The 25,379-nt window shown below is 37.8% G+C and overlaps 1 protein-coding gene across 3 annotated transcripts in view; it reads left to right on the top strand.

Moving 5' to 3' along the window:
• Positions 1-515: 515 nt before the first annotated feature.
• CCDC90B (coiled-coil domain containing 90B) overlaps positions 516-25,379 on the top strand; it is a 45,124-nt gene continuing 20,260 nt past the window's right edge. The window contains exons 1-7 of one of the 3 annotated variants that reach the window (XM_045894532.3): positions 516-1,037; positions 6,932-7,051; positions 8,420-8,523; positions 23,362-23,463; positions 24,116-24,157; positions 24,253-24,324; positions 24,418-24,471. In XM_045894532.3, the coding sequence (XP_045750488.1) occupies positions 737-1,037; positions 6,932-7,051; positions 8,420-8,523; positions 23,362-23,463; positions 24,116-24,157; positions 24,253-24,324; positions 24,418-24,471 (795 nt within the window). In that variant the 5' untranslated portion in view covers positions 516-736. The remainder of the gene's footprint in view (positions 1,038-6,931; positions 7,052-8,419; positions 8,524-23,361; positions 23,464-24,115; positions 24,158-24,252; positions 24,325-24,417; positions 24,472-25,379) is intronic. The other 2 variants (XM_064576825.1, XM_045894533.3) reach the window with 2 other exon arrangements.

A 25,379-nucleotide genomic window follows, 5' to 3' on the forward strand; every position in this document is an offset into this window, starting at 1 on the left:
ATCCAGTGTTGTTCCTTTAATGGGCCCCAGTGCTTAGAATGGTCTTGTTATGCAGCTGATGCTTACAAAGCTTTGAAAACAAATAGGTAGGAAAATCCAGGGGTAACTGTTTACATCCTTTATGAGAATACCCTTGATCTCAGCCAAAAGGCCGAGAAGCATACATCCTTTATGAGAATAATTAAGCCTCTAAAACCTAACGACTGTGACCACTTTAGAATTTACTAAGAATACATTAGCATACTTGAACCCCACAACTACTGTGTACTGTTATTTTCAGCATTTTTACTGTGTGGAACAAAGTCTGAAGTAACAGGTCTCAGAGGGGTAAGTGGTGAAAATCAGGTCCACTCTGGAAACGAAGTTTCCCTCCAGACGGGGACTAAACCAACTGAAGTTCGTCCTCCTCTACACAAGAGGGCGGAGCAGCAGGCCATGAAGCCGCACGAATAAGGGCCTCGTTGGACTACACTTCCCAGGTTTCCGCGCGATCCCCCGGAATGCTCAGCTGACGAGGAGTTCAGGTTCCAGGTTGCCCGGCGGTGGGCTGTGACTCCGTCTCCCACCCACGCGCGTAATGGTTGCTGGCTTTTCCGGGGAACCACTGCTGTTGAGCTGTACCTCATTGCTAGGGAACGGGCACTGGAAGGTCTCAGGCACGGTCCCGCTCTCTTAGGGCGGTAACGTCCTGCGCCGTTGGGAAGGGAAGGTGGGAGGAGCGAAGCCGCTGTGAACCATGCTCGTGAGCTGTGGGTCCGTCTGTGAAGAGGCCCCTCTTTGCCTGACCGCGGCTGGAGTCTGCGCTGGCGGTTTGTTTTTGCGGCAGGCGGAAAACTACACTTCCCAGCATCCTCGCGGTGCCAGAACTACCTTGCCCGAAAGCCTGAGTGTGATTCAGCCAGCCTTTCGCCTCCTCCCGCCAGCCCGAAAACCGGAAATGTGGAGTCGTTGTGCTTGGCGGCTGCTGCGGTCTGAGGGCCATGGGAGCCCCTGGGTTTCGAGCCTTTGCGGGGATTTTTCGCCGGCCCTGCGAAGAGGTGAGATGAGTCAGCTTGTCACCGAAGCCTGAGTGCTATCTGGGGAGACTGCCGGTGCTTCTTGCCTGCTCGGCCGCGCGAGGCGACACTGCCACGCCCCTCCCAGCCCCGCCCGGTGCAGACGACCCCGCCGCCGCTCTCGCCAGGTTGCGCGGGGGCGAGGACCCAGTAGAGCGCCGCCTTCTCCGAGAGCCTGGGGTTCCACCTGGTTCCATCGCTAGAGCGTGCCCCGCCCCCCGCCCCCCGCGCCGGCTTCTTTCTCAGGCCTTGTTTCCTTCCTGCTGTCTAATGAGGCTGGCAGTCCTCGCCTTCTGGGAGGTATGTCGGGAGCAATCTGTGTTCTGAGAGTTCTGGTTTCTCTCGTGGCCTGTTCAAACTTAGGCTGTTATTCGAGTGCTGTCTCGAGCCCACGTTTTTGGAAGACCACAGCATACATTTCAGGTCAGGCCGGCTTTATTTTCGCTGTAATTTCTAGTACTCTGCAATCACATAGTAGCCATTCAAAGCAAAACAAAACGTGAGTGCTGGAACCTGCAAGTGTTGAACTTGGTGGCGCCCGTTAGCATTGTGTCCTGAAGGACGTCAGACTTGATGCTGAAAGAGGATTCCAGACTCCATCTCCCCTCACCCTTTTTAAAAATTCTGTAAGGTTGTCTACAGAATAGGCACTTCGTACCAATCTTACCATTCTCTGTTCAACTTAAATCTTCAGTGCCATGTGAAATGAGCCACCCAGTGCCCACCGTACTTTGTGCCATTCTGCTAATTGCTTCATTTCACGCACACAGTAAGATTGCAGTTGTAGATCGCCCATCTGTAAGACTGCTGTTGAGCTCCCAGTGTCTGTCACAAGGTATTTGGTTACATATTTAGGTCTTGGGTATCCTTGTACATTATGATGGACTTTACAAAAAGGAGATAGCATTTTTTGAACCCTAGGAAATCACCCCATTTTCAATCTAATCGTTGTAAATTTTGAGAGAGAATGTTTTCATTTGAATATGTAAACAATATTAAACAATTTTGGAGAATGAACTTTGAAGTACTAGAAAATAATAAGTAAGCAGTGTTGTCTTAACATATTTGTTGAGTTACCCTACTTGAATCTGACTTTCTTGGAGAAATCTTAAGTGGCCCCTTACAACTAATATGATTGTGTCCCTCATCACTGAACAAACAGTAATTGAATGCTTACTGTGTAGTTTAAACTTGCCTAATAATGTCAGTAATGAAGGAACTTAAAAACCTTGACCTTGACCTATGGAAGGATCTCAGTTATTTAGTCCAGTATCCTTTTTAAAGATAAATAATAGAAGGCATGGGAAGGTGATGCAATTTGTCTAAGTTTTAATAGTGCTGGATTCCTAGTTCATTACTGCTTCCCAAATTTAGCAGAATAGAAACCCTGCGGATACTTTCTAAAAATATGTAGTTTTAAGCCCTACTCCAGAACTACTGTGTCAGTCTTCAGGGGTGGAGACCAGGGATCTCTGTGTTACGTATTAATTCTGGTAATTCTGATGTAGCTAGCAAAGCGCCTGCCAACAGATCAGCATATAGAAATATATATTAGTAACCAGCTATGTCACTAAAGTATTGCACCTCTGAAGTTAGCAGTAAGTTAATATAAAACTTGTAGCTTAGATTTAATGAGAGCATTTTACATGTATTATCGAAAGTAAAATCTGGCCTTTCCTGGCAAAGAGGCAGCTTGGTTCAAGGTAAGTCAGAGTGCTAATCCAAGATACACAGTTTAACAGCTTCGTGATGCTGGTTAAGTCTTTAAATGGAGTTTGTTTCTCACTTTAAGAAAACTACAAGATAGGTATGAAAGGAAGGGTTTGGGGTTTTGTACAATTGTATAAGTTCTGGGAACTTCTAAGGTGTTAATGACCTGTTATCCCACCTGAGCTAAGAACAGTGATTCTTGTTACTTCATCTCCTCTACCTATTAATATGCTTGCAAAGACATACTCTTAAAAGTGCTTATGAGGCCTGGGTGGCTCAGATGGTTAAGTGTCTGCCTTCGGCTCAGGTCATGATCCCAGAGTCCTGGGATCGAGTCCCACATTGGGCTCCCCGCTTAGCGGGGAGCCTGCTTCTCCCTCTGCCTCTCTGTCTCTTATGAATAAATAAATAAAATCTTTAAAAAAAAAAAAAGTGCTTATGAGGAAAAAATAAAGTGCTTATGAGTTGAAGTCTTGTGAAGCCCTACTGTGGATATCAAAGCTTTTCCATTTCCTTATTCCCTCCAAAGAAGAGTGCTCTCTAAAGTCCTACTGCAAAGGAGGGTGTAAACACCTACTTCTTAGGATTGTGAGGACTTAGTCAAAGATTACGTAACTATTTGAGTACACCTAAGGAATGAATATTCCACAGATCCTTTTCTATTCTTGTTTCTTCTTATCCCCACAGTAAATAGAGCCCAAGGTAGAAATAGCAAAGGCAGCTCATGTCTTTGTGAATTTTGCTCATCCTTTTCCTCCTGCCTGGCTAACTCCTTTAAAATTTACTGTAACTAGTATCTTTTCCAAATAGCCATTTTTAGAAACTTTTATTTAAATTCAATTAATTAACATATGGTGTATTAGTAGTTCAGAGGTAGAGTTCAGTGATTCATCAGTTGCATATAAAACCCAGTGTTCATTACATCATGTGTCCTCCTTAATGCCTATCACCCCATTCCCCCACTCTCTTCCCCTCCAGGAACCCTCTGTTTGTTTCCTGAGAGTCTCTTATGGTTTGTCTCCCTCTCTGATTTCATCTTAATATATTTTTCCTTCCCTTCCCCTATCATTCTGTTTTGTTTCTTAAATTCCAAATGAGTGAAATCATATGATAATTGTCTTTCTCTGATTGACTTATTTCACTTAGCATAATACCCTCTAGTTCCATCCACATTGCTGCAAAGGGTAAGATTTCATTCAAATAGCCATTTTTTAACCCTTTATTCTCATCGAGGACCAAATATTTCTCCTCTGTATTCCCTTATGGATATATCTTGATAGCACATGAGTTAAAACCACAGTCTTGATCTTCATTGTACCCACAATACCTAACACAGTTCCTGTCAATCAGCAAATGTCTGCTGAGCACCCAGAATTGTATTAGGCATTGGGGATTCCATGATGAGCAAGAACAGGTATGGTTCCATCTCACAGGGACCTTACCATCTTACACAGTGGTCGTCAGTTTTTCTGTAACGAGCCAGGTTATATTGTAGCCATTGTGAGCCATACGGTCACTGATACTATTCTTGTCTTGGTAGCATGAAAGCACCCATAGGTGTAAAAAGGACTGGCTCTTTCTTTTTTATCATTTGAACTTAGAGTTTATATTTAGATACTGTTTTTTAAATTCTCATGTTTTTCATTCATAAGTGAATGAGCATGGTGGTGTTGCAATAAAGCTGTTTAGAAAAATAGGTGGTGGTGGCCTGCAGACTGTGGTTTGCTGACCTGACCCCTGGCCTGGTGGGAAAGGTAAGCAGTTAACAATCATATAAATGTGTAAATTGTGAGGTGCGGCAAAATAATGTCCTAGGATCCTGTGAAAAACCCTAACAAGAAAAAACCTGACCTAAAGGAGTCTGGGCAGGCCTTCTGGTGGAGGAGACATTTGAACTGAACACTGGAGGATAAATATGAGCAGGCAAAGAAACGGGGAACTTTCTTAAATTATTAAGAGAATTAAAGAATTAAGAGTCCTTGAGAGCGGAGGGCCAAATTGAGCACAGTGGGTCATGAGATTGCAGCTGCACCCGGCAGAGATTTGCAGCAGTGGTAGGTATTTATTTGGTCTCTCTCCCATATCAGTGGGAAGCTTCCCTTTGTGAAAGGAGGAAGAATTGTGCACTAATCTGCCTAGCTCTGAGACCATAAGATCTCAGGCAGTTACTTAGCATTTCTGAACCTGTTTTTCTCATCCATAACATGAGAATTTTAAGGATAAATAATAGGTGTGAAAGCAGTATCGTGTTATATAAATATTACTCCCCTTCCACACAGTAAACCCCAAATAAAATACTAAACTTCTAATGAAGGATGGATAACTGTGGGTACTAATCATTCCTAATGCAGTTGTTATTGGAAATATTACTGAAATCTGCCCCTCTTTTTCCTCTAATATTTTCTTTTCTCTTCCTTAGGTTTAATATTGACACACAAAGGCACATTGCTTAACTCTTCTAGATGGCACTCAGAGCCAAAAAGATTGCTGACCACTGCGCTAATATGTGTGTGTGTGTGTGCACGCACGCGCATGCGTGCAAAATTGATCCATCTTTACATCTGATTCCTATTACCTGTAAACAGAATTTATCTGAGTATTTGAATGAATTGATATAAAGGACTGGCCATTACTTTTTCATCATTGAATTTAGAGTTTATATTTAGATACCGTTTTTAAACATATCTTTCCTGCCTACTAGTCCACAAAGTCAGCAAAGACATCAGTTATGTCTGGTTTTGCACATCATCCCCCAGGCCTGGCACTCAAGTATTTGTTGGCTGAAAAGATACATAGGAAAGAATGACATTTTCCCTACACTACCTAGCAGAAACGTAATACCTGAGGTTGCAGCTATGTCTTTTAAGTACCTAGATAACTTAAGCGATTAGGATAAAAAAAGAGACAGCTTAGGGTGACAGAAAGAGCATGAGCTTTGGAGTCAGAAGACTTGAGTCTCAATTCTGATTCTACCAATGACTCTGTAACTTTAGGTAAAATGCTTTATCTTTTCTAGGTTCAGTTTTCTTTTCTAAAAATGTAGATAATATCACCTTGCGTTCATAGTATGTAAAATATCTGGTATATGGGGTGCCTGGACGGCTCAGTCTGTTAAGCATCTGCCTTCAGCTCAGGTCATGATTCTGGGGTCCTGGGATCAAGCCCCGTGTCAGGCTCCCTCTTCAGTGGGGAGTCTGCTTCTCCCTCTGCTCCTCCCACTGTTCGTGCTCACTTGTTCTCTCTCTTTCTCTTTCAAATAAATAAAATCTTCTATAAAAAAATAGGATAGTACCTAGTGTTCAATTAATAGTTACACTAATTAGCTGTTATTTTACTTAGTACATAATAATAGTAATGAAGTTGTATATAGACAGAATTCTGAAAAAGAATGAAATCTTTTAATGAAATTCATCAGTAATATATGGAAAAGGACCAGACTGTGTCTGGGTTAAAAATTGGGAATTTATTGAAATGGGACAATTTATTGCAAAAATGAGAAATTTGCTAGGGCTTTTGTGTTGACAGTAGTAAATACCCCAGGATTTAAAATCAAATACATGGATTGATTCAACAGTAAAATATTGTGACCCAGTTATCTGCCAAGCACCTTTCTAGGTACTGAAAGTACAGTGATGAAAAACCCAAAGTGCCATGGAGCTTACATTCTGGTTCAGAGAGACAAACCAGACAATTACAGATTAGAGCTGAGAACTATGATGGAAATAAAATGGATATGTAAGAGAGTGGGCATTCAAAAAGCTACTTTATATGGGGATGTAGGTATAAATAATTACCATAGCTCTATGAAAAACTTCTGAGCCCCTAGGAGAGTTGGGTGGTTTCTACTGTTCCAGTAATGAGAGACGTGGCAGTGATATCCAAAGCTTTTGATGTATATTACAACTTTTGACTGACTCTTAACAAATAAAATATATCCGAAAGAAGGAAAGGAAACATTTATTCAATGTTTGCCAGGTATAGAATAATGTTAGAAACTTTTCAGATAAAAGAGTGGGCCGCTCAGAAGAATCCGTTTTCTTCCTTGAAATTATAGAATTCCTAGGAGCTGGAACCGTGTGGTAAATAGATAGGAGTGATGCCTTAGAAGCTAAAGTGTCACACTTGTGTTGGTTACTACAAGGAAAAAACCTGTCTTCCTTTTTCAGACTTCTTCACCACCACAACCAAGGAAGGATATGATATGAGGCGAGTGGACATAACTCCTTTAGAACAAAGGAGATTAACTTTTGATACCCATGCACTGGTTCAGGATTTGGAAACTCATGGTGAGAAACGGGTACCTCTTGAAAGAAGAATATTAACAGTCACAGTAAATTACCTAGTGAAGACAATATCATTATTATGAACAATTAAGAGTCACTTTAAATACAAGTGCCATCCATACAGTGGAATATTCTACAGTCATAAAAATGGTGTTGAGGAATATTTACTGATCTGAGAAATACTCAGATTAAGTGGAAAAAAAACATAAAATTACATGTGTAGTATGATTTCAATTGTAGAAAAGAAAAACGAGTTTCTAGGCTGATACTAAAGTTCACGTGGAAGTGCAAGGACATTTAAGAATAGCAAAAAAGAAAAAGAACAAACAAAAGATTACCAGGTATCAAAACAGTAAGTTAAATTATGTGATAGTACAGGAATAGAAAAGTTGATTAATAGAATGGTATTCAGATAGATATAGACATTTTTAGCGAACAATAAAGAAGGCATTACAAATTAGGGAAAGGAAGGGCTATTTAATAAATTGATAAGATACATTACTAGCTGTTTGAAAAAAACAGATACTCTCACTGAAAAATAAATTAGATTGACTAAAAGTCAAATGTAAAAAAAAAAAAAAAAATGAGAGGGCGCCTGGGTGGCTCAGTCATTAAGCGTCTGCCCTCGGCTCAGGTCATAATCCCAGGGTCCTGGGATTGAGCCCCACATTGGGCTCCCTGCTCAGTGGGAAGCCTGCTTCTCCCTCTCCCCCACTTGTGTTCCCTCTCTCGCTGTGTCTCTCTCTGTCAAATAAAATTTAAAAAAAAAAAGAGAAAAGCTATTAAAAATACTAGAATATAGAATATTTTAAGACTCTTAGATTGAGGAAGCAAGACCTAAAACTCAAAAGCAGAAGAGTAAAGACAGATGGGACTACTGAAGTATTTAAAAATGTATATCAAAGGGTATCATTTACAAAGTTAAAAATGTTAGGAACATACATGACAATGAACATATTGCTTTAATATACAAAGAGTTCATATGAATCAATAAAAAAATTTCAGTAATTTTAAAGAAAAATGGTCAAAGGCCAAAAATAGCTCACAGAAAAATATAAATAGGCAATAAATATATGTAAAGTTAGTTGACTGAAGTGCAAATTTTAAGGATAAATAATGCAATGCCATTTCAGTTTTTAATGCCAATTATAAACTCAAAACCACTAGCAATATCCAGTGTTGATGTAGACATGGGGAAATGGATCAGTGGGAATTAAAATTGTAGAGTGCTTTTGGAGAGTAACAATCTGAAAATTTTAATTGTAACCCTTTTTTAAGTGAAAAATTTGATGAGGAAAGTTATTTTAGCTGTTTATGTTGATAAGGATATGCATTTTTAAAAAAACATAAATATGTATTTGCTGTCTACAGGATTTGACAAAGCACAAGCAGAAACAATTGTATCAGCATTAACCACTTTATCAAATGTCAGCCTGGATAGTATCTACAAGGAGATGGTTACTCGAGCTCAACAGGTAATATTTTCATTATTATCAGTTCTGACAGTTTCATCAGTCTTTTTTATACTGCATCTCTGACTACCCACCCACCTTCTAAACACACCTACATCTTCCTTATACTCTACAAGGGAACCAAAGAACAAAAAGCAAAACCCTTTAGTAAAGTCACTATCTAAAGAGATTGAGGAGGGGGCACCTGGGTGGCTCAGTTGTTAAGTGTCTGCCTACGGCTCAGGTCATGATCCCAGGATCCTGGGTCCAGGGTCCCTGCTCAGCGGGGAGTCTGCTTCTCCCTCTCCTACTTGTGTTCCTGTTCTCATTATCTCTCTCTGTCAAATAAATAAAATCTTAAAAAAAAATAAAGAGATTGAGGAGTTAGAAGAGTCATAATAAAATTATTGTAGCACAGAGAATGAAATTTTGTCAAATATTTTGTTATGTGAGAAAATTATTATTTGAATTATTTGAGGTGGTGGTGGTAGATGATTTGTGAAATAACTTTTTTCCCATAGAAAACCTACCACAGTAGAAAAGCTAACTTATAAGATAAAAACATTTTGGGGGCGCCTGGGTGGCTCAGTTGTTAAGCATCTGCCTTCGGCTCAGGTCATGATCCCAGGGTCCTGGGATCGAGCCCCACATCGGGCTTCCTGCTCCGCGGGAAGCCTGCTTCTCCCTTTCCCACTCCCCCTGCTTGTGTTCCCTCTCTTGCTGTCCTCTCTGTCAAAAAATAAATAAAATCTTAAAAAAAAAAGATAAAAACATTTTAGTGTAGTCACGTATATGTTCTGGTTAACTTTCATGAACTTAGAAAGCTGGAAGGGATATAAACATGGCTGGGAACAACTTCATTAATATGCTTTTATTTGGATACACAAATCCTTAAGGTCAAATAATGCCGTTTACTAAGAACTTAGGATGAGAGATGCACAGAGCTGTGGATTTCTCATGTATTATTTTACGTAATTCCTATAACAATCTTGAGAAGTAGGTAGAATTATTCTCCTTTGCCACTGAAGAGTGAATTGGGTTGAGTAATTTTTAAGAATCAATAAAAAAATTTCAGTAATTTTAAAGAAAAATGGTCAAAGGCCAAAAATAGCTCATAGAAAAATATAAATAGGCAATAAATATATGTAAAGTTACTTGACTGAAGTGCAAATTTTTAAGGATAAATAATGCAATGCCATTTCAGTTTTTAATGCCAATTATAAACTCAAAACCACTAGCAATATCCAGTGCTGATGTAGACATGGGGAAATGGATCAGTGGGAATTAAAATTGTAGAGTGCTTTTGGAGAGTAACAATCTGAAAATTTTAATTGTAACACATGTCACGTGGTGCTATGGAGAAAAAGCAATAATTTTATATAAAGCATAGAATAAGCTAAATGAACTTAACTGTGGAATAATTCATAGAACTCATAATAATTCATGAATTAATTCACTGTGTTTAAGAATTTGTTTCCTTCCGGGGGCGCCTGGGTGGCTCAGTTGGTTAAGCGACTGCCTTCGGCTCAGGTCATGATCCTGGAGTCCTGGGATCAAGTTCCGCATCGGGCTCCCTGCTTGGCGGGGAGTCTGCTTCTCCCTCTACCCTCCTCCCTCTCATGCTCTCTGTCTCTCATTCTCTCTCTCTCTCAAATAAATAAATAAAATCTTTAAAAAAAAAAAAAAAAAAAGGAATTTGTTTCCTTCCAATGAAGGGGGGGAATCGGAGGGGGAGACGAACCATGAGAGACAATGGACTCTGAAAAACAAACTGAGGGTTCTACAGGGGAGGGGGGTGGGAGGTGGGATAATGGGTTAGCCTGGTGATGGGTATTAAAGAGGGCACGTTCTGCATGGAGCACTGGGTGTTATGCACAAACAATGAATCATGGAACACTACATCTAAAACTAATGATGTATGGTGGTTAACATAACAATAAAAATTTTTAAAAAAATGTGTTTCCTTCCTATAATTTTATATATATATATATATATAAAAGATGTATTTATATATATCAGTTAGATCTCCCTCCCCCACTTTGGAGTTGACAGATACTTTATTTTTACTTAGGAATTAAGATTTGTCTTTTTTATTCCTCCTTTCCCAAGTGATATACTGTTAAAAATGTGGTTTACAATTTGCAGAAATACTCTTTTTTAGCATTTATTATTGAAATATAATTGATATACAATATTGTATTAGCTTGAAGTGTACAAAGTAGTGATTTGACAATTTTGTACATTACTTAGTGCTCCCCCATGATATATGTAGTCACTGTCACTATACAATGTTTTTACAATGAATGTTATTGACTATATTCCCTATGCTGTCCTTTTTATCTCCAGGATTTATTTATTTTATAACTGGAAGTTTATACCTCTTAATTCTCTTTACCTATTTCACCCATCCCCCCACTTCCACCCCTCTGGCAACCACTAGTTCTTCTGTTTCTGCTTTTTTTTTTTCATTTGTTTTGTTTTTTAGATAATACATGTAAATGAAATTATATAGTGTTTGTCTTTCTCTGTCCGATGTATTTCACTTAACATAATACCCTCTAGGTCCATCCATGTTGTAACAAATGGCCAGATCTCATTCTTTTTTATAATTGAGTAATACTCCATTGTATATATACCACTTCCCTATACATTCATCTCTCCATGGACACTTGGTTTCCTTCCATATCTTGGCTATTGTAAATAAGGCTACAATAAACCTAGGAGTGCATATATCTTTTAAAAAATTAGTGTTTTCATTTTCTCTGGTAAATACCCAGTAATGGAATTACTGGATCATGGTATTTCTATTTTTAATTTTTTGAGGAATCTCTATACTGTTTTTCACAGTGATTGCATCAGTTTACATTCTCACTAGTAGTTCACAAGGGTTCTCTTTCTTTCTACATCCTTATCAACACTTGTATTTCTTGTTTTGATAGCCATTCTGACTAGTGTGAGGTGATCTCTCGCTGTGGTTTTGATTTGCATTTCCCTGAGAATTAGTGATGTTGAGCATCTTCATATGTCCTGTGGCCATCTGTATGTCCTCTTTGGAAAAATGCTTATTCAGTTCCTCTACCCACTTTTTTTTTTCAGGAATAATTTGTGAATTAATTCACTGAATTTAAGAATCTGATTTCTTATATCTTTTTTTAATTTTTCAGATTTAGGTTTCCTTTCTCAGATAAATATTTAACAGCAGAGAAAAATTAGGATTTCTTTCCTAATAAAATTAGAACCTTTTGCATAAAATTTCAATGCTTAAAGAGTCATGAAGCATTGAAAGCTTTTAAAAATTTTACTATCATTTCCAATTAATTAGACTTTAGAATTAAAAGCATTCAACCCTTAGATTTTACTTACCCTTAAATTTTTGTGTGCGTTATTTTAGCTTACTTTATTCAGGATCATGACAGACTACTAAATCCACTAAAAAAAAAAAACAAAAAACTGTCATTTAATTAATTCCCCAGAACCTCTGAGCTACTCTGAAAGGGCTAATGAAGCTACTGACACTTTTTAAAGGTATAAGAAATTAATTTTTCAGGTTCTTCTCAAATATAAAATCAACTTTCCACATACTCAGTGAATATTAAACTTGAAAACAAAGCACTGTAAGTAATTTATCTTTTTTATGAAGTTTTTAATCTTTATTCCTATAAACAAACAATGTTATGGTAGTATCAGATGTACAATATAGTGATTGACCAATTCTATACAGTACTCAGTGCTCATCATAAATGTACACCTATTTCACCCGTCTCCCCTCTTGTAACCATTAGTTTGTTCTCCATAGTTAAGAGTCTGTTGCTTGGTCTCTCTCTCTTTTTTGTTTTTAATCTTTGCTTGTTTGTTTTGTTTCTTAAATTCCACATATGAGTGGAATCATATGGTATTTGTCTTTCTCTGACATATTTCACTTAGCATTATGCTCTACCTCCATGTCGCTGTAAATGGCAAGATTTCATTCTTTTTTATGGCCAAATAATATTCCATTGTGTATATATATATATCTTTATATATCACCATATCTTCTTTATCCATTCATCAATTGATGGACACTTGGGCTGCTTCCATAATTTGGCTATTGTAAATCATACTGCGATAAACATAAGCGCACATGTATCCCTTTGAATAAGTATTTTTGCATTTTGGGGGTTAAATACTCAGTAGTGCGATTACTGGTTCATAGGGTAGTTCTATTTTTCATTTTTTGAGGACCCTCCATACTGTTTCCCACAGTGGCTACACCAGTCTGCATTCCTACCAACAGTGCAGGAACGTTCCTTTTTTCTCCACATGCTCACCAACATTTGTTGTTTCTTGTTGAGTTTAGCCATGAGGTGTTATCTCATTGTAATTTTGATTTGCATTTCCCTCATGATAACTGATGTTGATTAGGCATCTTTTCATGTGCCTTTTGGCCATCTGTGTATCTTCCTTTGGAGAAATGTCTGTCATGTCTTCTGCCTATTTCTTAATAGGATTATTTGGTTTTTTGGAGTGTTCAAATGTCTAAGTTGCATACATATTTTGGATACTAACCCTGTATTGAACATGTCATTTGCATTTCTCCCATTCAGTATGTTGCCTTTTAGTTTTGTTGACTATTTCCTTTGCTGTGCAGAAGCTTTTTGCTTTGATGTAATCCCAATAGTTTATTTTGTTTCTATTTCCCTTACCTTGGAAGACATATTTTAAAAAAATGTTGCTACTGCCAATGTCAGAGAAGTTACTGCCTGTGCTCTCCTCTAGGACTTACAGTTTTGGGTGTTACATCCATTTTGAGTTTATTTTTGGTATGGTGTAAGAAAGTGGTCCAGTTTCATTCTTTTGCATGTAGCTGTCCGGCTTTCCCAGCACCCTTTGTTGAAGAGGCTTTTTCCTATTGCATCTTGTCTCCTGCTTTGTCAGAGATTAATTGACCATATAATTGTGGGTTTTTTTCTGGGCTTTCTGTTCTGTTTTTGTGCCACTACCATACTGCTTTACTTACTACAGCTTTGTAATATAACCTGAAGTCTGGAATTGTGTACCTCCAGTTTTGTTTTGGTTTGTTTTTCAAGATTGCTCTGACTATTCAAGGTCTTTTGTCATTCCGTGCTAATTTTAGGGTTGTTTGTCCTAATGCTGTGCAAAATGCTGTTGGTATTTTGATAGGGGTTGCATTAAATGTGTAGATTGCTTTGGGTAGTATAGACATTTTAACAATATTCTTCAATCCATGACCATGGAATATCTTTTTTTTTTTTTTTTTAAGATTTTATTTATTTATTTGAGAGAGAGCACCAGCTGGGGGAAATGGCAGAGGGAGAGTGATAAGCAGACTCCCCCACTGGGCAGGGAGCCCAATGTGGAGGGCTCACTTCCAGGACCCTGGGATCATGACCTGAGCCAAGGCAGATGCTTAACCAACTGAGCCACCCAGGCACCCCTATCTTTGCATTTTTTAAATTTCTTTAGTCAGTGTTTGAGTTTTCAGAGTACAGGTCTTTCACCTCCTTGGTTAAGTTTATTCTTAGGTATTTTATTATATTTGGTACAACTGTAAATGGGATTATTTTCTTCATTTCTCTTTCTGCTGTTTCAGTATTAGTGTATAGAAATGCAACAGATTTCTGTACATTGATTTTGTATCCTACAACTACTGAATTCATTTATCAGTTCTAGTGGTTTTGGGTGGAGTCTTTAGGGTTTTCTATATATCGTATGTTATCTACAAATAGTGAAAGTTTTCCTTTTTCCTTACCAATTTGCATGCCTTTTATTCCTTTCTGTTGCCTGATTGCTGTGGCTAGGACTATATTGAATAGAAGTGGTGAGAGTGGACATTCTTGTCTTTTCTTCGCCTTATGGAAAAAGCCCTCAGTTTTTCCCCACTGAGTATGATGTTGGCTGTGGGTTTTTCATAAAGGTCTTTACTATGTTGAGGTTTGTTCCCTCTACACCTGCTTTGTTGAAGGTTTTTATCATGAATGGGTGTTGTACTTCGTCAAATGCTTTTTCTGTATTTATCAAAATGATAATATCATTTTTATCCTTTCTCTTATTGATGTGATGTATCATGTTGATTGATTTGCAAATATTGAACCATCCTTGTGTCCCAGAAATAAATCCCACTTGATGCTGGTGAATGATTTTTTTAATGTATTGTTGGATTCAGTTTGCTAGTATTTTTGTTGAGGATTTTTGTATCTCCGTTCATCAGAGATATTGACCTGTAGTTCTCTTTATTTGTGGTGTCTTTGGTTTTAGTATCAGGGTAGTGCTGGCCTCATAGAATGAAATTGGAAGTTTTCCTTTCTCTTCTATTTTTTGGAATAGTTTGAGAAGAGTAAGTATTAACTCGCCTTCTAATGTTTGGTAGAATTCACCTGTGAAGCCATCTGGTCCTAGACTTCTGTTCGTTGGGGCCTCCAATGACTATCTGTCAAATACATACATTTTTAAAAATCTTAAAAAAAAAAAAGTCAGATGCTCAACCAGATGAGCCACCCAGGCTCCCCAGTGATAGGTCCTTTTTAACTCAACAAAGTAAATTCAAGGGAGTTGACCAATGAAATGCCATTCTGCTTGTGAAAAGTTAGGGACACAGATTTTTTTCTTAGCCCAAAATAAAAGAGGTTACCACCCCTTTAGCAACTGTACTGGGAGATACAGATGAAGGTATTATTTTTGTTGGCCAATACCAGAGTAAAGGAAAAGATGTCAGGTACTTATCTTCCTCATAAATTACATTTAGAGGTCTCTAGCATCTTTTAATTTTGCAGCATTGTCAGTGGTCAGGAGCACTTGGTAAAGTCCCTGTCCACCGGCCTTGAAGGCTGTCTTCCTCTGATGATATTCTAGGATACCCTGTCACCAGGCTCTAGACTGTGACTGACGTGTTCTTTTGAATTGGGATCCAGGAAGAACCTGCTGATGATAGGCTTGACCATAAGACGTTAGAGAGAGATTTACAGTAGCTTGGTCATACCAGCATGAGACAACAGGGAATCAGCAGAAGGTTGTATACTAATAGAATTCCAAGAAGCTTGTAAGGTTTGTGCTGAGGCTCCTATGATGTAACTCAACAAAGTGAGTGTCTTGATCACTAGAGGTAGTTGAAAAGTACACCCCAAGTGAGAAACACATTTTTTAACAGTTATGTTTTGTTTTTACTGTGAGGGCATGAGCCTTGCAGCAAGGAAAGGCTTTATCTCATCCAGAAAACACACATACAAGAACAAGAACACTGATAACCCATACTAAGTGGCAGTTGAATGAAGTCCAGCTGCTGGTATTCAGAGGGTCCAGAAGGAGATCTGAAGCCACTGAGAACGAACAAAAACAATTTTTCCAGGATTGTGGACCAAACAGGTCAGACCTTGCTGGTAGACCGCAAGTCTTCACCCCAGTACCTATTCATAATTTGAGTTATCTAAATGTACTACCATGGGTGTGAAGGTATGCAAAAAATGGAAGATGGGATTTGTCAGGGAGCCAGGAAGAACCAAGCCACTGTCTTAGGCTTCCCATACGCTTGTTTATTCAGTTTATAACCATTACTTACCCATCTTAATTTTTCTGATTCAGGAGTACACTATTGCCATGTTACAAGGACATTAGGATGGCAAAAGTCTGGCAGTGAGGTGCCATTTTTGCAGAAGCAGAATGGACTTTGTCCACATGAGCCACAGTTTTACAAATATAAAGAAGGCTTCATATTACTTATTTGACAATGCTTTCCATGTAATTTGCATGTCAAATAAGCCTGATTGGTTTAACAAATCCTTTGGAATATGCCAGGTCAAAAAGACTTCATTTAGAATTTGATTTGGAAAAATTCATCAAAAAGACCATCAAAGATTTTTAAAAATTATTTATTTTGGAGAGAGAGAGCGAGCATGCAGGCGTGGGGGGAGGGGCAAAGGGAGCTAGGGAAAGAATCTACAAGCGGACTCCACGCTGAGCGCAGAGCTGGAGGTGGGGCCACAACCCTGAGATCATGACCTGAGCCAAAATCAAGAGTCAGATGCTTAATGACTGAGCCATTCAGGAGCCCCAAAAATATCAAAAAAGATTTTAAAGCACTTGCCTAAATAAGATAACAGATCATTATGAAATTTAATATTTAGAAGAGAAAGGAACTTTTACAATCTTACCAAAAACAGACCGAAAGTCCAAGAAAACGTTGTCCCTTTAATAGAAAACTAAATTCTAATTTTGCAACAGCTTACTTTTCATATTGGAACTTTTTTAAATAAATTTATTTTAATCTTAACCAGTTTGTGACCACACATTAAAATTCCTTTTTAATGATTCCTTTTTCAACCTTCTGTAATTATTTTTTCTACATCCCAGTTCTGTCCTATGTTTAGTAATTAATGGTTTAGTATTTTCTCTTATTTGGAAATGATCTAGATATTTAATAAATTTAACTTAACAAAACTTTAAGGTTTTACACTACTAAAAAGATTTAGGGAGACTATTTAAAAAGATTACCTAAAATTTTTATTTACTTGTTCTTAACAATTATATTTAAATTACTTACAAAAACTTCATTAAATCTTTGAAAAAGTCAGTCATTATCCAAAGCTATTATTTTTTGTATGACACCTTCTTGAGGTGGCAAACAGTCTAACAGCCTCTAAATGCTCGACTTCTGTCCACCAATTTTTGTGGCTTTTTGGACTCCTAGATACGTGCTCGCAAGAGCCTTTATTTACATAAAGCAAGACAAAATGTGCACCTGAATATACTGGAAGTACTGTGTCCTGGCCACAGGGCCCTGTGTACACCATCAGCAATTCCCATAGAACCTTGCTGGGGTTTTCCACATGGGGAATTGTGGTCTGAAAGCCTTGGCTCCTGGAAGACCCTTCTGCCGGCTCAACTGGGCTCCAGCATAACCATCTGCCATTTCAAGCTGACCTGCCTTGTAAAGGAACGCCAGTCAGGTCAAGAGCTGAACTGAAAAACACCGAAACCAAAAGAGAGAGTCGAGCTCAGAAACAAGAGGAAATTACCACAGCCCTCAGAAACAAGAAAGACTATGAACTCAAAGAGTTTGTGGGCACCATGTCTGTGTTTTTCGTTCTCCTTGAATGCTGCCAGAAGAAGTTTGCTTCGGTTTCTCTGACTGCCACCATTCAACCCAGTAATTTTTTTTTTTAAGTAAGCTCTATGCCCAATATGAGGCTTGAACTCATGACCCCAAGATCAGGAGTTACATATTCTACCAACTGTGCCAGCAGGCACTCCTCAACCAAGTAGATTTAAAGATCTACTTGGCTTTATTAAATGATTCATAAATCAGACAATAGCTCATTTGGCAAGTACAGTGTGGCTCTGAGGAGTTGTACAAAATGGAAGGTTTTTATAGGAGGGTAGGGCAGGGAAGTTATTAGCAGAAGAAAAGGATTGTCCCTTAGGGGAAAAGCATAGGGTCTTATGCAGATAACCTCATCTTTCCTTAGGGGATGGAGTGTGCCCATGTGGCAGACTCATTGACACTGATCCAAAATTTCCTAACCAGATTCTTTTCTTCCATTGTATATTCTTGCCCTTCTTTGTTGTAGATTAATTTACCATACAAGCATGGGTTTATTTTTGGGCTTTCTACTCTGTTCTATTGATCTGTGTGTCTGTTTTTATGCCAGTACCAGGCTTTTTATCACAATAGCTTAATAGTGTATCTTGAAATCTGGAATTTTGACACCTCCAGCTTTGTTCTTTCTCAAGATTGCCACCGCTATTTGAAGTCCTTTGTCATTCTATACAATTTTAGGATTATTTGTTCCAGTTCTGTGAAAGATGCAGTTGGTATTTTGATAGGGATTGCATTGAATTTGTAGATTGCTTTGGGTAGTATGGACATTTTAACAATATGAATTTCTCCAGTCCATGAGCCTGGAATATTTTCCCTTCTTTGTGTGCCATCTTCAGATTCTATCATCAGTGTCTTAAAGATTTCAGAGTACAGTTTTTTCACCTCCTTGGTTTAGTCCTAGGTATTTTATTCTTTTTGGTGCAATTGTAAATGGAATTGTTTATTTCTCTGCTACTTTGTTACTAGTATATAGAAATGCAGCTGATTTTTGGGTATTAATTTTCTGTCTTCCAACTTTACTGAATTCATTTATTACTCCTAATAGGGTTTTTTTGGTGGAGTTTGGAGCTTAAGGTTTTCTGTGTATAGTTTTAGGATTTTCTTTGTATAGTTTCAAGTGATCTGCAGATAGTGACAGTTGTCCTTCCTCACCAATTCTGTGCCTTTTCTTTTTGTTGTCTGATAGCTGTGGCTAGGACTTCCAGTACTGTGTTGAATGAAACTGGTGAGAGTGGACATCTTCATCTTGTTCCTGATCTTAAAGGAAAAGCTCTCCATTATTCACCATTGAGTATCACGTTATCTGTGGGTTTGTCATACATGGCTTTTATTATGTTGAGGTATGTTCCCTCTACACCCACATTGTTGAGAGTTTTTATCATGAATGGATGCTATATTTTGTCATATGCTTTTCTTTGCATCTGTTAAGATGATCATATGGTTTTTATCCTTCCTCTTGTTAATGTGATGTACCACATTGATAGGTTTGTGAACCATCCTTGCATCCCAGGAATAAATCAAACTTGATCATGGTAAATGATCCTCTTAATGTATTGTTGAATTCAGTTTGCTAATATTTTTTGAGAATTTTGCATCGGTGCTTACCATAGATACGGGCCTGTTTTCTTTTTTTTTTTTTTTTTTTGTAGTGTTTTTGACGGGTGGTTTTGGTATCAGGGTAATGCCAGCCTCATAGAATGGATTTGGAAGTTTTCTGTCCTATTTTTTGGAATATTTTGAGAAGAAGTGTTAACTTTTGCTTAAATGTTTGGTAGAATTCACCGTGAATCTATCTGGTCCTGGACTTTTGTTTGTTGGGGTTTTTTTGATTATCAGTTCAATTTCATTACTAGTAATTGGTCTGTTCAGATTTTCTATTTCTTCCTGATTCAGTTTTGAAAGTTTATATATTTCTAGAAATTTATGTATTTCTTCTAGGTTGTCCCATTTCGCTGGCATGTAGTTTTGTAGTATTCTGTTCTAATCTTTTGTATTTCTGTGGTGTCAGTTGTTACTTACCCTCTTTCATTTTTTATTTTATTTGTGTCTTCCTCCTTTTTTTCTTGATGAGTCTGGCTAAAAGTTTATCACTTTTGTTTATCTTTTCAAAGAACCGGCTCTGGGTTTCATTATTCTATTTCTATTGGTTTTTTAGTGTCTATTTCATTTATTTCTACTCTCATCTTTATTGTTTCCTTCCTTCTACCAATTTTAGGTTTATTCTGTTCCTTTTTCTAGTTTCTTTACACGTAAGGTTAGATTATTTATTCGGAATTTTTTTTGTTTCTTGAGGTAGGCTTGTTTCACTAAGTATCTCCTTAGAACTGCTTTCACTGTGTCCCAAAGATTTTGAACCATTGTGTTTCATTTTCATTTGTCTCCATGTATTTTTTTATTTCCTCTTTGATTTCTTTATTGACCCATTGGTTGTTTCATAGCATGTTGTTAACCTCCATGTGTTTGTTTCTTCCACTTTTATTCTTGCGATTTATTTCTAGTTTCATACTGTTGCGGTTGGAAAAGATTACTATGAATTCAGTTTTACTAAATTTAGGGAGACTTGTTTTGTGGCCTCACATGTGACCTGTTCTGGAGAATGTTGTTACGTGTTCCCTTGAAAAGAATGTATAATCTGTTGTTTGGGGGTATGTCCATCTGGTCTAATATGTTGGTTGAAAGACCACTGTTTCCTTATTTATTTTTATTCTGTATGATCTATCCGTTGTTGTAAGTGGGGTATTAAAGTCTCTCAGGATCATATTACTGTCAGTTTCTCCCTTTATCTATTAATATTTCCTTTATGCATTATTAGATGCTCCAGTGTTGGGTGCATAGATATTTATAATTGTTATATCCTCTTATTGGATTGATCCCTTTATTATGTAATGCCCTTGTTTGTCTGTTAGTCTTTGTTTTAAAGTCTATTTTTATTGATTTAATTACTGCTACTCTGGCTTGCTGCACCCCCCACAATCAGTTTGCATAGGGTATCTTTTTCCATTCCTTCACTTTTAGTCTGTATGTTTCTTTAGTACTAAGGTGAGTCTCTCGTACACTGCATGTAGATGGGTCTTTTTTTATCCAATCTGTCGCTCTGTGTCTTTTGATTGGAACACTTAGACCATTTAATTTAATTATTGATGTATATGTTCTTTTTGCCATTTTGTTGCTTTTGTAATTCTCCATTCCTTTCTTGGTCTCTTGCTCTCATTCCTTGTGATTGATGACTTTCTTTAGTGTTTTGCTTAGCCTTCTTTCTCTTTATTTTTTGTGTATCTCTTGCAGGTTTTAGGTTTGTGGTTGCCATAAAGTTCATATATGACATCCTAAGTACTTAGCTGTCTATATTAAGTTGATGGTTACTTAAGTTCAAACACATTCTAAAAGAAACCCATTTTTATCTACCCCCTCCACATTTTATGTATATGTTGTCATATTTCATATCTTTTTAGTTTGTGAATCCCCTTAACTGATTTTTGAATATAATTGACTTTACTGCCTCTATCTTTAATCTTCAAACTCACTTTTTAAGTGTTTGCTGTACTACCTTTACTTTGTTTGCTTTTACTCATGAAAGTTTTTCATTTCATAATTTTCTTCTAATTTGACCTCTTCTTTTCCCCTCAAAGAAATCATTTTGTATTTTTTATAAGGCTTCTAAAGGTGATGAACTTTTTAAAATTTTGTCTGGAAAACTGAACAGTTCCTAATGATAACCTTGCTGGGTGGAGGATTCAGGTTGTAGGTTTTTACAACCTTAAGCATTTTTAATATATCGTACTGTTCCCTTCTGGCCTATATAGTTTCTGCAGGGAAATCAGCTGATAGTCTTGGATTTCCTTTGTATATAACTCATTGTTTCTCTCTTTCTGGTTTTAAATTTCTCCCTTTTATCTTTGACATTTTAATTACTATTTGTGGTGTGGACTTCCTTGGGTTCATCTTTAGTACTCCTCTGCACTTCTTGAACCTGGAGGTCTGTTTCCTTCCCTAAGTGAGGGAGGTTTTCATCTATCGTGTCTTCAAATAACTTATCTGCCCCCCTCTTCCTTTTCTTCTTTTGGGACCCCTATAATGCAAATGTTTTTTTGCTTGATGTTGTCCAAGAGATCCCTTAACCTATCCCTTTTTTTTTTTTCCTTTTTACTGTTCAGCTTGGGTTCTTTCCATTGCCCTCTTTTCCATATTACTAATCTCTTTTCTATCCTCTAATCTGTTGATTCCCTTTAGTTCATCTTTCATTTCATTTATTGTGTTCTTCAAGTCTGATTGGTTCTTTTTAATTTTCTGTCTCTTTGTTCAAGTTCTTACTGAGTTTATCAACCCCAATGTCCAATCCAGTGGGCATCTTTATGTGCATAATTTTGAACTATTTATCAAGCATATTTCTTATTTCCATTCTATTTAGTCCTGTTTCCGAGGTTTTGGTTTTGTCTGAAGCAGACTCCTTTGTCTCCTCCTCTTGCTTTACTTTGTTTCTGTGAATTACATGCAACAGCTACTTTTCCAAAATAGAGTGATATTGTGTAGTCATCCCCTGTGGAGGATGTGTGCCTGATGACTTTGGCTGGCTTTCTGAATGTGAGGATGTCGGAGGCTTAGATCCTGGGGCACCTCGTGTTAGGGCCATTTTGGTGGGATGTACAGAACCAAAGCAGGTACAGGCCGGGTACAGGCCTGGACAGTCTCACAGCTCTCCATGTAGATTGCACCCTGGCCAGAGAGCTGGTGCTATAGTGGGTATTGTCTGGAGGCAGTCCCAGGGTTCTCGCCTGGTAAGACAGCTGAAGCTGAAGAGGTTTCATTCTAGGCAGCTTGGGGCTCTTCGTGGAGCTAGTGCCCTGGCAGGACAGCTTAAGTTTAAGTGAGCCTGGGCCAGGGGCTCCCAAGACCCTTCGTGCAGGTGGCACCCTGGTTGGGTGTGAGCTAATTTGGAAAAGTCCTGGGATGCTCTTAACTGGGGGTATCCTGGCAAGTTATCTGGAGGTGAAGTGTTGGGGGCCTGGGTTATTCTGGGGTGCTTTGCACATGTGCCACCTTGGCGAGTCAGCTGTTGTGAACACTGACCGTGGGTGTTCTGGTGTGGTCTCCGCTGGGGCCACCTTCACAGACACTGTGTTGGTTTGGGCCAGGGGCCTAGTGCTTGCTGAGGTGGTAGGCCAGCTGTGGTGTCTGCTCGCGTCTGTGCTCTCAAGGTGGATGGGGAAGATAAACAGTGATGTTCACCACCCGCTCTGAAGCAGAAAATACCTGCTGAGCTTCTGCACTGTTTGGCAGAGTTCTGGGGCAGGATCTTTTATATTCTAGTTACCCTTTGAAGCCTCATTGTTTTTTCTGTATCCCAGGGCAGATAGATCTGCTCATGGTCATTCAGTACTATCACTCCCACCGTGGCTCTCAGTGTCGGGATTGGGGGTTCCCTTCATGACTGTGTCTCTGTCTTGCCTTTTTGTATGTGATACATCTTTTGCTGTGCAGAAGCTGTTTGGTTAGCTCTGTGTTGTTCTTCAGGAGGAAGTGCTTTATAAATAGGTGTAGATTTGGTGTGTCCATGGAGGAGGTGAGTTCAGGGTCTTCCTGTGTGGCAACCTTGGACTGGAACCTCCTTTTCATTTTGATATGTGGTTTTCACATGGCTTGGTTTTGTTTAGTTAGCCAAGAAACATTATACCTTATAGCATAACAACAGATTATTTTACATTCCATGAAAACAATTCTGTATAAGGTGATGGCATTCTATATCACTAGGTTATTTTAATTTTGCTTTCCAGGAAATAACAGTACAACAACTAATGTCTCATTTGGACTCCATCAGGAAAGACATGGTCATCCTAGAAAAAAGTGAATTTGCAAATCTGAGAGCAGAGAATCAGGTGATACAAGTTTCGGTTTATTACTAATAAAATAACTGATCTCACATGTATTCCACTTGGTGACGAATAGGACCAAATAATGATTTTATGTGGTCAGTCAATAATTATCAAGGTTTTAGATCAAAGTATACTACATGTTTAACCATAACTAATGTTTCTATATATAAATTATGGTTTCTTGACCAAAGATTAAGGGTTGTACCTTACACATGTAAAAGTCACATGGAAGGGAAAATCTTTGAGCTCTATATTTATTATTATAAAATTTCTCATATAGCTCAATATAATGTTCTCAGAATTTAAAGTAATGTGACATTTTCCATTTTATATGATTCTGTGCTAACTTTTGTCAGTTAAAATTAGAAAACTTTCTGTACTTCAGTTGGAATTTTGATCGCTAGCTTAAATATTTTTAAATTTAGAATATCAGTCATGGTTTAAAAATAAAGTAAGTAGAACAAATACTTTTTTTGTATTGTAAAATTCATAAGAATTTTTTGAATATGATGAAATACTACTTTCCTTTTTTGTGTAGTTTTAGTTAATGGTTAATTAGAAATGTGTAGAGATCGTCCAGTTTTTGCTAATGCAGGGTTTCAGATTTGTTGTGTTTGGTATAATGGCAATTGCATGTGATTTTTTTTATACCTAGAAAATGAAAACTGAATTGGAACAAGTTAAGCAGCAACTGATAGTAAGTTTAAGTACTTTTCTCACTTTAGAATATTTTACTAATTTCAGAACAAACATTATGAGATTTCTTTTTTAATATTTTGGTTTTCTTTAAAGAATGAAACCAGTCAAATCAGAGCAGATAATAAACTGGACATCAACCTAGAAAGAAGCAGAGTAACTGATATGGTAATGTGCTTCTTGTGTTTTCTTGGTAACTTAATTCCTTTATTATTCCTTCTGGTCTTTTTTTTTAACCTCTTGATTCATCATATCCTTTAGTTTACAGATCAAGAAAAGAAACTTATGGAAGCAACCACAGAATTTACCAGCAAGGTAAACTAGTATGTAAAAATGTCTTTTATACTGCTCTCATGCCCTGTACCTGAACTGTGATTTCTGTCAGAATCCAGGTAACATATTTTGTAACTAAATTATTTGTATATACAAAGGAACTATTTTTTGAAAGCAAGGATTCACAATTAGCATTTAAATGAAGGCAGAGACTAACAGTAAATATTTATTGAATGCTTATTATGTATCAGATACTGTTTTACTTGCTTTACTTCTGTTAATTCTCCTTATCAGCCTCTGAAGTAGGCCCTCTTTAGTCCCATTTTACCAATTTGGAAATGAGACACAGGGAAGTTAAAGTCACATAGCTAATAAGTGGTCGAGCCAGAATGTGACCCTGGATTCTGAACTCCATACTCTACAACTGTTTACCTTCTCCTAATCCTAAATTGTAATCCATGTTTAATCTCTATAGCTTGAGTAAAACCCAGCTTTTTGACTCAGCCTACAAGTTAAAAGCCATTTGGTCTACGTTCTAACAGAAGAGACATCACTCTTTTTTGCTGTTGTTTTTATTTATTTTAGAAAGAACACGAGGAGAGGGAGGGAGACTGTCTTAAGCAGACTCTGTGCTGAGCTCAGAGCCACAGGCAGGGCTCAGTTTCATGACCCTGAGATCACAACCTGAGCCAAAACCAAGAGTCGGCAGTTTGTGCCACCCAGGTGCCCTGAGACACCACTCTTTCTTAATTATTAAATAGAAGGGAAGGTCTCATTTGTCTTTCCAGGTATCCTATTCTGTTCTTTTCTTGGCCAGACAAAAGAGATAAACAAGGAAATCAAATTCTCCAGAGCTTATTTCTAAGCTCCATATGCCATCTTATCTCTCTCCCTGGTGTTACACAACAAAAGCATTTCTGCCATTCCCTTTAATACTGCTGCCAGTTCAC

Source organism: Mirounga angustirostris, unplaced genomic scaffold (assembly GCF_029215605.1).
Source record: "Mirounga angustirostris isolate CCGP_5_RB_7025 unplaced genomic scaffold, mMirAng1.0.hap1 SCAF_13, whole genome shotgun sequence".
Taxonomy (NCBI): domain Eukaryota; kingdom Metazoa; phylum Chordata; class Mammalia; order Carnivora; family Phocidae; genus Mirounga; species Mirounga angustirostris.